The sequence below is a fragment of the Leucopleurus acutus genome (genome assembly GCF_964270905.1).
Source record: "Leucopleurus acutus genome assembly, chromosome: 9".
NCBI classification, from domain to species: domain Eukaryota; kingdom Metazoa; phylum Chordata; class Mammalia; order Artiodactyla; family Delphinidae; genus Leucopleurus; species Leucopleurus acutus.
This window is the reverse complement of record NC_139144.1, coordinates 22,742,532-22,758,565: the sequence shown is the minus strand read 5'-3', so window position 1 is coordinate 22,758,565 and position 16,034 is coordinate 22,742,532. Positions and strand designations below refer to the sequence as shown.

Genomic DNA, 16,034 nt, shown 5'->3' with positions numbered 1-16,034 from the left:
CTCCGGACGCGCAGGCTCAGTGGCCATGGCTCACGGGCCCAGCCGCTCTGCGGCATGTGGGATCTTCCCAGACCGGAGCACGAACCCGTGTCCCCTGCATCGGCAGGCGGACTCTCAACCACTGCGCCACCAGGGAAGCCCAGGTTGCATTTCTTTTTTGGACTTTTCCTCAGTGATTATACAAGAGTATTTTTTCTGTTCACGGTAAATTAAAATTATTTTTTGACTTACTAGTTATAAAGGAAATATTCAGGTTAAATTTTAGAGATGGAAATACATCTTTCTTATCCATTTCTGTGTCACCTCTGCAAAGAATCTGCTTAATATGATGTCTCTGTGCTTACTTAGGCCATTAAATGCATAATTTGGTAGAGTCTGGTCCTTTATAATCAGTAGTTAGTAGAATTACAGGAAGCAATAAAACATTATAAATTTGTAAAATCCTTCTCTGTAACCACCATTTGAAAATACTGTTAAATTATACATTCACGTTAGCTTATCACTGAGGCAAGTGTATGTGATAAGAATATTTTATCTCAGGCACTACCTGCTTTGTGTCAGTCCCTCTCACTTTGTCACGGCTTTTGCTGTAATGCTGTTCTATCTCACTAATGAAGTGCCATACTCAGAAGAACTATGGGGACTTCCCTGGTGGTCCAGTGGTAAAGAATCCACCTTCCAATGTAGGGGACACGGGTTCGATCCCTGGTCGGGGAACTAGGTTCCCACATGCCGCGGGGCAGCTAAGCCCATGTGCCACGACTACCGAGCTCGCGTGCCTCAACTAGAGATCCCAAGTGCCACAAACTACAGAGCCCATGTGCTCTGGAACCCGCGTGCCACAACTAGAGAGAGAAAACCCGCACACCACAACTAGAGCGCGCCACAATGAAAGATCCCACGTGCCGCAACTAAGACCCAAGGCAGCCAGAAAAAACCCCCCAAAAAACAAAAACACATAAATATTAAAAAAAAAGAACTATGTATTCCTAAATGAATTCAGTAAAAAATGTAGTTACAACTGATGAATACCTAATGGTAGAGCTGGATTAAATTTTAAAAACCTTCGCTCTGTGACAGTATTTAGCTGTATTTACATCAAGAGAACTTAGGAGTCCAGCCCGAAGATAATACATAGTCAAGTATGAAGATAAAGATATATAAAGCTAAATAGTCCTTGCAACTCCTCAAAAGCGAAGCATGTAAAAGGTACTGTGGATAGCGAAGCCACTCAGCTGACAAACCCTGCCTCCACACCTGAGGAGCAAGCATGCTAACGTGCAGCAGTCAGTTTTGATCACAGGAGAACATGTGCATTTTTACCATTGTTATAAGGTTGCCAGAGTCTGAATCTTGTAGCGTTGGTTTGGGCAGTGTATGGCAAGGGAACATTAATGAAAAGTATGTTGGTCATTTGAGGAAAGTAAAATTCATCCATCAGGTGCCAGGTGATTCCCCCATTGGCGGAGAATTGTAATAGAATAGAGTGGGACCTCTCTGGGGTACCTAGAAAGAAGGTAACAGAGGCATGAACACATCATTATAAAAATGGGGAAGTGGTATGATCTTAGACTATTTTTTTTGTATTGATGCATAAGCTGACTTATATTCACATAGACACCTTAGAGTCCAAATGCTTCTGAGGCAACTTAAAGTGATGATGGGTTGGGATTTCTGTATAAATATATCTCAAAACACACACCAAATCTTGCATTTTCACACAATAGTATCTCTCTCTTTTTCTTAGATATGAACACATATCTTTCTGTATTTCATTTAGGAAATATTACATCAAAATTTTTTTATTCTATAGGCATCACAGTTCTACAAAGGGCCAAACATTTAAATCTCAGAATACACAGAAAATCTACTTGAGAATTTATTATATCCAAATGGCATTACTTGTCAAGAAAATTAGTTAGTTAATATGAAAGGTCAGAACGACAGAGTTGACCTTTGGGGTTCACTGTTCACATCTGCGAAAGAAAATCCCAAGTTTCCATAAGTTAAATTTCTTAAATTTAAATTTCTTACGGCTAGAAAGAAGTGGTGGAAAAAAGACTCAAGGACGTGATGATAAATTTAACTACCACAGGACTAGTATGATTACTACATCTGTATGAAATTATTATAAAACAAGTAGTTATCTTACCCTTATATTAAAAGGAATATATATTATAGAACATTTGTGAACACTATGTACTCAAATTTATGTTAGCTCTCCCATATAACAAAATTAATAGGCCTCAAATCTGTTACTTCTCTGTGGAGGAGGAATTATACATGGGGAAATTTGCTTGAAGGGAAATAGTGAATTCATACTCATAGAAATGGCTTACCTTTTGCTATAAATCGAAGTGAAAACTGAACATACATTGTATTGGTACAGTCTAGATCTCTTGAAATGAGCATCCTTAGTCCTTCCTGTAAACAAAAACACATATGTTAGGCAATCTCATTTCATTTGCAAAATTATTTTCCTTTGATTTTATACATCTAACTTACATTAGCTAAATGATACATAATGATCAAGAAGCAATACTTGGTCCAGTTTGGAAGGAAAAATGGATCATTTCCCCTTTCAATGGCTTTCATTCCCTATGCCTAACTAACAATATCTCATTGTCTCAACTCCAAGTCACACTTTGCTGTGACTTATAGAAAGCAGTGCAAGAATGATAGCATTACATATCTACAGGCCTTTTTAAAAAACAGCCTCCTTTGATCACAGCATGTTGTGAGAGGAATAACGAGGAAACAGACGGAAAATGTGCCAAGTGCTCCTGCTGGAAGCTGGGAGCTAATAGGTAACTTTTTCAGGGTTCCATAGAGTCTTAGGAACTTACTCATTTGCGTGCTGTGACGGCCCTGGGAAGCTCTCATTCAGGCTGACACAACACCCTCCAGTTGGTCAAGTTAAATAAGGCATAACTAAGCAAGTCCCCAAGCCCAGGCTGGAACCATTCATGCAGAGAAGCCAAGGAAGGCGGAAAGTGATCATATTGGCTTTAGTAATTTTTTCTGCTAATTAACTATTTCTGGTTGCCTGGGATTGACAGCTCCATAGCTTGTTTTCTCCATGTGTACACAGGGTTGCGGTGACAGCCAGTAAAACAGAACTTCACTATGCAGATGTCCTAGGTACAAACAGGCCTTTCGGTTTCTCAGGTCTGACTCTGAATGAAGTGGCTCTTTGGTGGTGTGGGGCTGTGTGGTACTGAGTGGACACTGTCTATTGATTTCTTAATTATCAACTAACAAATACCAAATGGAATCTTAGGTAGAGAAAGCAAATTCTTCCTCTTCTTCTTAACATTTATTATAGAGTGCATTCTTCAATAGCTGAAAAATTTTAAATAGGACTGATTTTGTAATAGTAACCATATATTGAGTGCCTACAACATGCTGGGTTCTAAAAGAACCACTTTACTCCTTTAAGAAGCACCTATCACTCCTAAGGGAAATATATTATTACCTTCCTGTTGCAGATAAGGAAAACAAAATCTGAGAGGGACAGTAACTTACCCAAGATTGCAAACGTGAGGATAGCAGGATTTGAACTTAGATATGTCAGATTCTGAAACTTATCCTCCACCCTTTAAGATACCATTATTTTGTTTATTAAATTATTTTTTGGTTTGGGGAGAGATATCCAGCTAATGTTAAATTTGAGAATTATTTGATATGGTAATGAAAAAGCAACTGCATTTATACCCATCCTTGAACTTCACAAAGCATAGATTCAAACTTCCTGGATTAAAGGCTGCTGTGTAAAAGCCTTATATTTCCAGTCTTAGTTTTCTTTTATCATAATAACTCACTGCCCTGCTCAGTCCCTGATGCTTGATCACTGCATGTCTTTATGTCCTTACCCTCTGCCTCATACACTTACAAACAGAAGGCCTTGGATGTTTTTACAGCTTGGCGCCATATAGAGGTTAAGTTTATGGGGAAAGGTCACTTCTTCATCTTATCAATACAGTGAAAAAGTTTTGAGGTGGGTAGTTAATAGATCCAGTTCATAAATATCCCTTGACAACATCAAGATAAAGGAATATGATTATTCTTCCTCCTTGATTATGGAATGTGAGTATAAAATTGTTCCCATGGGTCAATATAAGTCAGCCATAAAAGAACCCATTTTATAGTGCATCTTGTAGGAGAAATTTTTAAAAAATTTATTTATTTTATTTATTTTTGGCTGCATCGGGTCTTAGTTGCGGCACACACGACCTTTGTTGAGGCAGGTGGGATCTTTCATTGTGGTGTGCGGGCTTCTCTCTATTTGTGGCGTGCGGGTTTTCTCTTCTCTAGTTGTGGTGAGCAGGCTCCAGGGTGTGTGGGCTCTGTAGTTGTGGTGCGTGGGTTCTAGTTGAGGTGCGCAAGCTCAGTAGCTGTGGCCCGCGGGCTTAGTTGCCCTGCAGCATGTGGGATCTTAGTTCGCTGACCAGGGATCGAACCTGTGTCTCCTGCATTATAAGGCAGATCCTGCATTATAAGGCAGATCCTGCATTATAAGGCCAAGGGAAGTCCCTTGTAGGAGAAATTTTGTTGAAAATTGGCATGATCTGTAATTATGAAAGTATCTTTCTTTCATATTTAAAATTTTGTTTATAGTTAAGCACTTGATATTGATAATTGCCCAGTGGAACTGTCATGCCCAGCTTCTGCATATATTCTAGTTCATACAGATGTTTTTTTTCTCATCCTCTTCCAGATTCAGTAATCCATTGTGCTAAAAGTGAAGCTATTTTAATAGTGGATAGCACTCCTGAATCTATAAACATTAAAAAGAGCCTATCATTTCCTTTTTCACAAAAGAATGCCTTTCTAGGTCAAACTACAACCTACTGAATGGCACACGCTGAGCCCTCTCTGCATCTTGCAGAGCTGATAGATAATATGTCCAACACATATAATGCTTGGCTGCCCTTGCATTTGGATGGCTACAGGGAACATATAAAAGACTCTATGTCTTCCTTGTTTATAGGATCTAGAGACCAGTTTAATTCTACTGCTTAAAATTTTATCAGGTAAAGATATTTGAATCACAGGACTTTATCTTTTTTGGTCTTGTCAACTGCTTCAAGTAGATAGTGGTAATGAGAGCTAAAGTCTCAGACAAGACTTAAAAACATACACACAAAAAAACAGAAGATTCCACCCGAAATGTCCTGCCTCAATTTGTTTTGGCCCCTTATAGCACTCAGGGACTTATAAATCTCTCTGACCCTTAAAGTGCTTTTTCTATCTCATCTAAAACTTGAGAAGAATTCTGGATTCAAACAAGGACGATAGTCAGCATCTGTTAGCTATAATTGAAAAAGCTCCATGGTGTCTAATTTTCTAACTGTTAGGTGTTAATTATTAAGGATGTACAGAAACCCATGCAGATTTTTGTTAAAGATTTCATTTGCACACCTAGATTAGCCGATTTCCCCAGCTGAGTGAGACAGGATGTAGCATGTATTCACATATGAAGATGTGTCAGCTCAGCACTGTTTCACACAATTGTTTACCAACCCTCTAACCAACATCTAGGTTGAAATACAAAAAATACACTAATGATGTTTGAGAATGTTATTTAACTTGGCTTAAATGTTCGGTTTTCTTAAAGTCACCAACTGGTTGTATTGGTAGGAGGAAAAGAAAGAAAGTGAAAGGAAAAAGCAAAGACCTTCCGTAAAATCAATTAAAAAATATTCTAAGTTAGATACTTAATTACACATAAAATGCTACATTCTAGAAGTCAAGATTCTAGAAGTAGTATATATATAATTTTTACATATATAATTCCAGCAGAGAGTAAAGAAGGTCTGATTACCAAAGCAAAGGAAAAATTTTATGCCTAAGTGATCATAAAAAGTGACTGCAGTGAATATAAGAGGAAACATTTTTTGTTGTTTTTGTTGACATGAGCATATTCATGTTCCTTAAGGAACCTTTTTTACTGAAATATAAATTACATAAAGGAAAGTATCAAATTATGATGGAATTATCACAAAGTAACACACTATGTAATTTCCATACAACTCAGGAAACAGAACATTACCAGCAGTCCAGATGGCCCCTAATTCTCTCTTCCAATTTATACCTCATTTTCTTCTGCCCAAACCAACACTATCCTGACTTCTAAAACCATGATATGTCCTAGAAGACAATAACTATATATAAAATAATACATCATCTGAACAGAAATGCATGTGTGTGGAGCAGTGAGTGAAGTAGGGAATTCAGTGGTAGTGAAGAAGAGTCTTATCTGACCCCTTTAAAAATGAGCGATGTTCCAGATTTGATGGTTTCACCATTCAGATTCCCCCTCTCTGCACCATATACTTCAGGCCAAAGGTCGGGATGTAAGTTCCCGTTGAAATCATCTTTAAGAATCGAGGGCAGAGGAACGACAGGAACACAGTAGGTTCCACCAAAGCCCCGGTCACACCTAAGAAAAAAATGAGCGGAGAAAAGGAATTATCTGTCGTGAGATCAAGAAGCCATCTTTATCTCTGCATTACAAAGAAAGAATCTGCCAGTTTTATTAACTTACACACAGCGTCCAGCATCACAAATCCCTCGTCCTGAGCACATCCAAGGGCACCCCGAGGCCAGCACAACGTTATCAATAGCCCAGGAGTCAGCCCCCATGGTGTAGTTGGCTTGGATCCATCTGAACCGGGTCCTGGGAGAGCTAAGCAAAAACAAACAAACAAACAAACAAAAGAAAACGACCAAAAAAAAAAAACCACACTTGGTTTGAATGGCAACCTTCAAAGCACAAAAACATTTAGTTTAATTCTTTCCCTTTAAAGTGCCCTCTCTGGGTTCCAGTTCCCTCTTTATTTGAGACACTTCGTTTTCATACCAAGTAATGGATGTTGTTTATTCTTGACCCACAAACAGGAGAGTAGAAAACATGCTTTAAAAATATTTCACCATTTCTTTCATACAAGAGCCTCTGAACACATGTGAGATGGGAGAGTTACTTTGAACTATCAATTTATTCTGTGTTTGAACTACATGCAGAACCTTAGTTTTTGCTTTCAGGCTTTTACTACTTTTCAGTACTGGGAAAGAGATTGAGGATGATAAACATGCGTATAAGTTGGAATCTTACAAAGGTCTTGCCATGAGGTCTCTGTTCTACTGCTCCCTAAATGGTTTCTGAGGTAGTAAATGGAAGCCCTATCCAACCTCTGCCTCTATTTTGGTTCCTGAGGGCCTGGCTCCCTTAAAGGTGAAGACTAGAATGATGTGATGTACTCCCATGTTTTTTATTATATTTGCAGTGTGTTATTTGGAATATACTGTCAGAAGACCACTTTATCCAGAAATATGTGCAGCCTTACCAAACAGGAGTCTCTCATTTAGGAACAGATTGCACCGTAGAAATGTGTTAGTTATTTGGAAAGTAGAACACAGCTGACTTGAAGTGGAATTTCAACAGTAAAATCTCAAGTGCTATAGTTTCCCCTACACAAGTTCTCCTTCAATGCAACACAGCTGCCAGCATGGTGGCTCTGAAACAGAAATCTAGTCACATCAACACTCAGCTTTACACCCTTGAAATGGTTCCCCAACACATGCAATGTCAAGGCCAAACCTCTAATAAATACTCGGCCCTTTCATTGTCTGCCCTTGCCTCATCTTCCCCTATTGCCTCACAATTATACTCTGATCTCTTGTTTCTTCTGGCCTCTGGGATTCTATTTCGGTTTACAACAGCACATACGCCCCTCCTCCCCAACGAGCGCTTTTCACTCAGACAAGCTCTACTCACTTATTTAGACTCAGCTCAGACATCAGTTCCTCCAGAAATCTCCCTCCGATCTCCCCAAACTGAGTTAGGTAGTATCTCCCTGTGTTTCAATAATACCATTGGGTTTTGCTTCTGCTATCATTTTATAAGATAACTGTTTAGATACCTGTTACCCTAAATAATATATTTGGATCCTGGCATCAACTTATTCATTTTGTGTCAGAGATCTAAAACATAATAGATATTCAATAAATGTTTGTTGAATAAAAATAAAGTGAATAAATGAGCTACAAGTTAGCACTCTTTAAAGCTCTGGGGTCCACAGGAAACTATTTTGGGTTATATACTAAAACGCTTTGATTTCCTGTGTTTGTTTGTTTTTTTTTTCTGCCACTTGTTTGTGCCTCTCTGAATCCAAATTGAGCCAGGAAAATGGAAACCACTGTAAATATTTAACACAGAGGGAATTTAACACAAGGAATTGGATGCACAGTTCATGGCAGAGCATGGGGGCAGTGAGGAAACCAGAGTTTAACAAAGTCAGGAAGCACTACAAGTCCAAAGATGGAGGGACACAAGAGGAGATGAGGTTAGTGCCCAGGGGCCAGTGTCACATGGAAGGACATCTCGGGGGAGCTAGAGCTGCTGAAGTTGGCCAAGATGCACTTGAGATAGAAAGGGAGGGGAAGGAACACCCTGGTTTAACTTTATTTCCACCCTCCAATTTCTTGCCAGTATCTGCTACTCTCTAAATCTATCAGGAAGCCAGCAAACACATGCAGCTGGCAAATGCAGCTTACAGAGGACAATTTGCCTACAATTCAGAGCAGAGCAGTGGAAGGGAGATACAGGGATGTGGCGGGAGCAGCCCCAGGAGGGTACAATCTCTACCACCCACCATAGTACACATTGGTTCCTAGAAAGATCCCCAAATTATGCAAATGCCTAAACCACAGAAGTGGGAGCCTGCTGTAAACCCTAATATAACACCTTAATGTGATCTGAAATACTGTGGAGGGGAAGAAAGATGTAAAAGGATATGAGCATCCCAAAAGAACGAACCTTTTACTCTTATTCCAGTACTGAGATTAAAAAAAACCCAAACAGGGGCTTCCCTGGTGGCACGGTGGTTGAGAGTCCGCCTGCCGATGCAGGGGACACGGGTTTGTGTCCCGGTCCGGGAAGATCCCACATGCCGCGGAGCGGCTGGGCCCGTGAGCCATGGCCGCTGAGCCCGTGCGTCCGGAGCCTGTGCTCCGCAACGGGAGAGGCCGCAACAGTGAGAGGCCCGCGTACCGCAACAAAAACAAAAACAAAAACAAAAAAACCCAAACAACTAAGGATACTCTTCCACATGTGATGATTTCACAAACTGCTTCATGTGGATAAGTATCAGTCTGGTTATTGGGTAGATATTTGTTTTTACAACAGTTTAAAAACTGAATCTGGTGGGCAGCCTTCACCTTGCTGAAGAACAGAAAAGTTCAGCCTTGGAAAACTCTCGGAACTCTTAACCACATTTAAAAATTGTTACCCAAGCACCTTGAACTTTTCTTTCCCCCCAGTATACTCCATGCATGATTATCATGAGAGAGTAATAGAATTGCCAAGTGGCATCATAATTATTTTCCAGTTAGGTGATAGAAACCTGAAGTTCTGACATGTAACCAAATGACAATTCTCACATGGTGGAGAGTGGAAGGTAGACAGTGATCCGCTTCCAATTCTGGAATCTCTCGGAGGTGTAAACTGAACTTTCTGTGTAGTGCAGACAGCCAATGGTTGGAGGAACACACTCTTCGGTGACAAGATGCCAGTCCCTGCCATTGTTCAGAGAATACTGGAGCTGTACACCGTGGGAGTCGCTAAAGGGCTTGCTACAGCCCATGCTCATTTCAAACTGCAAGAAAGTCGATGCTGACACATGAAAGTCCCAGGTCTCAGCATAACGAGGTTTTCCTACAAAAAAGGAAAAGTTTAATGGCAGCACATAATTGTGCTCTTTTCTTATTTGGTGTTTCTGCTCATCATGCTTTCAGTGGCAAACAAAAATCATGTCTTATCTATAGTGTCTCACATGTGCTTTGGCTTTTCATCTCACGTTGACTATTTTTATCTAGTTAGCATAGACTCAGAAATATGGAAGGCTGCTAACTTGAAAAGCTTTACCATCTTGAGACAGGCTAATAGAGAGTCTGCAAATTGTAATTCTGCAAATTATGAAACATGGGAATGTTTTCAGATAGGTACTTTTGCCCCACTTTTAAGAAACCTTAGTCATATTATGCATGCCATGAAAGACAGTTCCTGCAACAACTGTTATTGGGCTCACCAAGTTACATTCAAGGACAACACAGGTCTTTACTTCCAAAAGCCCCCCTCAGTGCAGGCAGTTATGCACACAGTTTTGCATTAGAGAATCTGCTTTTGGGTTTTAGTTAATTTAATCCTCCAGTTAATGAAATATTTTTCCTTTATCTGGTGAAAATGTATACCTATGTTTTCAGTGAATATCAGAGCAGTATCCATAGAGAGACAGTCAGTATTGACTTGACCTCCTTGGATTCGATACCAGTTGGCTTGCAGATCTAAAGAGCCATCGAATTTGTCTTGAAACCCAGTTTGCGAGCTGTCATTCATTCCTATAAGGACGTCATCCAAGGCCCACTGGGCTGAATGCTTCCCTGAAATCAGATGAATAAGGGCAGTTAGAGAAGGTTCATTATATAGTTATGACTGTGGCTTTAAATCAAATTATCTAGAAATTGACAGCAAATTAAGAAACACACAGTACAACGTGGCTTTAACTGGATGATCTAAACGCTACCAGGAAACTTGGGGTGAGCAGTAACTTGCCATGTTGGGGTTGCCACCATCGAAAAGCTGTTGCAGGTGTCTTTGCCTCTCGTGGAAGGTCGATGGAAATGATCTGTGGTTCCAGAAATGACATGAAGTCCAACTCTCGAAGCAAATGCCAGAGTATCCCATTGTCATTTGAATATTGAACAACAAGCCCTGAGTTAAAAGACATAAATCCAGTTACTTAGACAGCTCTCCTAGAGGCAAAAAAGGCAAGGGACAGTATTATTTGAAATGGCAAGACTGCAGGATTGCATCTCATAGGATGAGGGTACATTCATCTAACTTCCAAGGACTGAATTCGTAGACCTGAAGGCTCTTCAATTTCTTGACAGTTTCTAATGCACTGACTCCTAGGAAGTGGGGGGAAAAAATACATAAGCTCTTTTTAAAGACCACTCAGCTTTGTATGGGTGATGAGTAGGTTGGTAAGGGGGACATAAAAATCCACTCCAGATTACGTATTAGAATTTTAGATTCTGTCCTGAACTTTACAAAGTCTCATATCATTATTATATACTCAGAAAAAACATCTCAATCTCCCAGTACAAAACCAAGAAGTGCTCTTTGCCACCAGTGTACCAGATAGGAAGCACAGCCCAACGTGAAGGTCTGTTAAGCAGAACAGAAGTTTTACTGGCACTTCACACTTTGTCAGACCTTGGTTACTGAAGACTGAATAAAGACAAATTATTAAATAGCAAAGCAGAAGAACTCACTCCCATCCGATGGTTCTACCTTTCTTTCTCTACCTTTCTACCTTTCTAGTTCTACCTTTCTTTCTCTGTGTCACCTTTCCCCTTCACTTATCCCTTCTACCCCACCTCCCTCTGCCTGTCACCAGGTGTGATTTAGGGAAATGCATGTTAAAGTTTAAGATACTTCGTGTGCTATTCCTGCTACCTATCCCAGAAAAATTTTTCTTTTAAAAGAGGACACAGGGAAAGGGTAATGTTGAATGCAAAGGAAAAAGTTGCTAATGATGAAATGGTAGGAATCAACAGGATATATATATATGATCATTAGCAATTAATAAAAAAATATATTTTACTTGATGGGGGGGGCAGAGGGCTTTCTTGGCATCTATCTGATTGCTATTCTATAACTGTTCCTAAGACTGGCACTGCATATTCATAATTATGACTGGGGATGTTGAAGTGCTTTCTGAGTATTCACAGAAATTATGTTCAGTCAAGTTGCATTTGTTATATTAATTTTATTATGTTCTAATCTTTTTGTAATTGCAATAATTCATGGTTCTTACAATAACTTTTTAGTTTCCTCATTATTGACTAACCAGAACATCTCAATCCCTCTGTCATGTTGCACAGCAAAGAGTTTACTAAAATTAAGTTTCAAGAAATAATATGATAAAATATAGAACTAAAAGAAAGCCTTTTAAGGTTAATTGATGTTACATGGAATTACTGTCACCACATCTGACAAGGGGTGATGCCAGAAATAATAATGACTAAGATGCAAAAAAAATTGGAAATCTCAGGAGAATTAATCCTACCATATTTAAAATACAAGAAATCACCGTGTTTGACGAGAGGATAAAAACAGCTCAAAGAATAGGAACTCTCTGGGGAGGCAGTATGCTGTGTATGCGTGTAGACATGCGCAGTTGGAGCTTCAGTGGGTGGAGGTGAGACCCATGTGCTGGAGAAGGGAGAGAACCACACCAAAGTTCATGAAGAACACTGAAGCTAGGCTCTTTCTCACTTTTATTCTAGTCAAGGTGAGGAGCATCTGAGAAAACTCCAGTCTCCAACCCTCGATGTTTTCTCAAAATATAGTTTTTCTTGTAGATATTAATTTGTTTGATATGGTTTATATTTAATAACATAGGGGAGAGAGAGAGAGGGAGAGAAAATGAATAATTTAGATAGTTATCTGGGTGACCTATTTAGAAAGCAGATACAGTACCAAGACATGAAGCGTCACAAGACTAAAATCTCACGGGTGGTCCTTTAGCACCTTCTACTCAAAGTATGGTCCAAGGACCAGTGCCTGCATCACCTGGGAACTGGCTCTACCTGTGGTGTTCTTACATGTCCATAAATTCTTTGACACTCCTCCCATCAAAAGTGAAGCTTAATTCTCTTTTTGAGTGTGGCTGGACTCAGTAACTTGCTTCTAATAGAATATCGCAGAAGCGACAATGTGTGACTTCTGAGAGTAGCCCATAAAAGGCGCTTGCACTTTCTTCCCTGCTCTCTCATGGTTGTCTTTCTCTGAAGAATGTCAGCTGACAGGTAGTAAGGACACTCAAGCAGCCTATGGATAGGTCCACTGAAAGAAACAGGCCTCTTGCCAATAGCCATGTAAGTGAGCATCTTGGAAAGAGATCCTCCAGCCCTGGTTGAGTCTTTAGATGACTGCACCGTCTTGGCTTTTATCTTGCACGCAGCCTCATGAGAGCCAGATCCACCCAGCAAAGCTGTTCTTGAATTCCTGACTCACAGAAACTAGAAGATAACAGATGTTACTTTAGGCCACTCAGTTTTGGAATGATTTGTTACGCAGCATACCACCCAAGTCCTACTGAATCAGAATCTGCATTTGAAAGCCTCCTAAAGGATTCAGATGTACACAGGAATATGAGAAACACAGCTCAAGAGGTCCATACTCCATTTGGTTTCTTCTTGCTGCCTTTCTCCTCATTAACTTTTTCTGGAGTGTCACTTATACCTTCAGGCAGCCACAAGATCTACAGAGATGAGAGCCCCAATTCTGCAGGACAAGGAAGTGCCTTGCAGATAAGTATGAAGGAATGGAGAAATGCAAGACAGGGAAACAGCAATATCCATATTTTATATCAATCGCTGAGCCTCTTTAGCTGTGTCATCTAAACACTGTCCATCTGAATACACCAAGCCATCTTAGCTCATCTACTGAGTGTTTAAGGAACGTAAAACATTTCCCTTTTTAAATTACAATTTCATCTACAATCTTCCCAGTCTTATTGAAAATAGCCTAATTTTGATTTTAATTCCAAATATGTAAATTGAGGCTTCAGCTTGAGTATGTAAAAAATTGTGACTTTCATCACTAGAAGAGATTTGTTCAAGGATTTAGGCAGATTTACATTTTAACAACCAGTTTTCAATAAAAGACTGAGGAATGCCTGTGGGATGTAAATTACACAGGCAGCAGTGAGTTCAAGAAAATGGCTCAGAGTCATCTAGAAAAAGTTGTGTTCTTAAAGGAATCCTAAGGGAATAAGCCCAACAGGGCAGACAAGAGCATTTGTAATCAGAGGTTAAGTATAGAGCAGAGCTTCAGGTCAGTAAGTGCATGCTTCCCACTGTACTCTGGCCAGAGTTGGTCTTTTTTTCTCATATACAAATAGGGGTACGGATTTGTAATTTTCAGAAGAGTCATGCACATACGCACATGCACACAGTTGCTACACTGTGCCAACCACAAACTATTTTTAAATAATAATTTTATTACAAGGGTCAAGGACAACATTAAAGTGCTCTACCTCTCCAATCAGCAAGCAATGTCTTGGGACAGGACCCCATCTACCTTTGCATCCCTCAAAGCTCCTGTCTCTGTGTGGGCGGAGAATGTGCTCTAGAAATACTCCTTTGCTTTGAACTACATATTGTTTCTGCAGGGTGATCCTGTAAAAACTTAAATCAGGTTACGTCACTACCTGACCTAAAAGCCTCCAATTGGTTTCCCTGACGACAGTGGATTCCGACCCCACCTCCCTACCACTGACCAGCAAGGTCCTGCCTGACTGGGCCCCTGCCCCTCGCCCCCAAGCACTCCTCGACCTTCACATGCCCCAGGCCACCTGGCTTTCTTTCTGTTCCTCCAATACCACAATTCTTTTCCACCTCGTGGCCTTTGCTGTTTCTTCTGACTGGAAGACCTCCCCTGAGCTCCTCCTGTGCCTGGCTCCTTTTCACCCTTTAGATTTCAATTTAAATGTCACTTCCTCAGCGAGGGCCCTCCCAGACCATTCTATCGAAATCTGCATCTGCCCCTGCATAAGTTTACTTTCCATCTCATCAGCTTATTTATTTCTGTCTAGCCCATCAATCTAACATCTTGCTTATTTCTTTTCATTACTGTTGGTTTTCTGACTCCTCTTACTAGAATGTAAGTTCCCTTAAGGGCAGGGCTTCTGTCTGCTATGCTCATCATTGCCCCACTAGTTCTTCCCATGCTGGCATGTGGTAGTCTGCATGTCTTGTCCCCTTTACCACACACTCTCTTTCCTTCTGCCATGTGGCTGGCAACATCCAGAAGCTCCCCAGCAGCTGTTTCATTATCCTGGGTGCTGGAATGAGGACCTCAGATGACCCATGAGGAAAATGCAGCACAAAGGACAAATCCTTTTTGTTTTAACCCACAGAGATTTAGAGGGTTGTTTGTTATTGCAGCATAACCTAGCTCATCATGACTGATGCATCCGTCTTTCAGTGACACTGTATCGGTGCCACCTAGAACTGTGTCTAGCTTAGAGCAGATTCTTAATAAATGTTTGTCAAGAGATTAGGAAATGCAAAATAGTCTATATAAGTTTCTAGACTGCTGCTTCAGTAAACAGAGTATCTGGATAATTACTAGACTAAAAGTACTGAGATACTTAGAAAAAGTCATGGAAGCTTTCAGTTAGTGATGATATGGCCAAGGACATTTAGAATTGATGAACAGAGCTATTGGTAGCTCTATTGACTAACAGGTACTATAGTGTTTAAGCCAATATGTTTTACATAGTCATGCCTGAGAGAATAACAAACTTAGAAGCTGCAAAATTCTTCATATACTATTTACGAGATCAATGTTTGGAGGAAAACCTATCTGAGAAGCTCATGGATTTTGTACCAGGAACCAACTCATATGCGGGGTCCCTTAAGGAATCCCGTCATATCTGTAGAGCAACTGAAGGCCATCTATCTATGTTTCAAGCCTTATGAATTTCTTTCAGCACTAAATCATGGAGGCAGAAGATGGTATGGATGCCTAGAGAGAATAGAGTTCTGGGCAAGGAGAGAGGCAGTGTGCATGGTGGTTAAGGCATAGGCTCTAGAGCCAGCATGAGTGGTTTGACTCCCTGCTTATCTACTTACTGACTGAATGATCTTGGGTAAGTTACTTGACCTCTCTGTGCCTCAGCTTCTACATGTGTAAAATAGGACAAATAACAGTACCTATGGCAAAGAGGTATGGGGAGGATTAAATGCATTAACAGATAAAACACGTGGTACAGTGCCTTGCATATAGTAGGTACTCAGTAAAAGTTCATGTTTATTACTACAAGAACTGCTCCTTCCACCAAAGGATTCTAGTACCCTCAGGATGCTTACGGGCGGGAAGCAGAGTATGATCCGCATTCAGCAATACCCTATGCAAACAAGTTCCTAGACCTAAACCGTGCTGAATGTAAAAGTCTCTGCAA

At 40.3% G+C, this 16,034-nt stretch overlaps 1 protein-coding gene across 1 annotated transcript in view; it reads right to left on the bottom strand.

Annotated features, from left to right (window-relative positions):
• RELN (reelin) overlaps nucleotides 1-16,034 on the bottom strand; it is a 511,249-nt gene that overhangs the window by 74,989 nt on the left and 420,226 nt on the right. The window contains exons 32-38 of the mRNA XM_082846929.1: nucleotides 10,613-10,771; nucleotides 10,252-10,440; nucleotides 9,442-9,715; nucleotides 6,548-6,688; nucleotides 6,265-6,442; nucleotides 2,340-2,424; nucleotides 1,324-1,506 (exon numbers count right to left, since the gene is read on the bottom strand). Of these exons, the coding sequence (XP_082703055.1) occupies nucleotides 1,324-1,506; nucleotides 2,340-2,424; nucleotides 6,265-6,442; nucleotides 6,548-6,688; nucleotides 9,442-9,715; nucleotides 10,252-10,440; nucleotides 10,613-10,771 (1,209 nt within the window). The remainder of the gene's footprint in view (nucleotides 1-1,323; nucleotides 1,507-2,339; nucleotides 2,425-6,264; nucleotides 6,443-6,547; nucleotides 6,689-9,441; nucleotides 9,716-10,251; nucleotides 10,441-10,612; nucleotides 10,772-16,034) is intronic.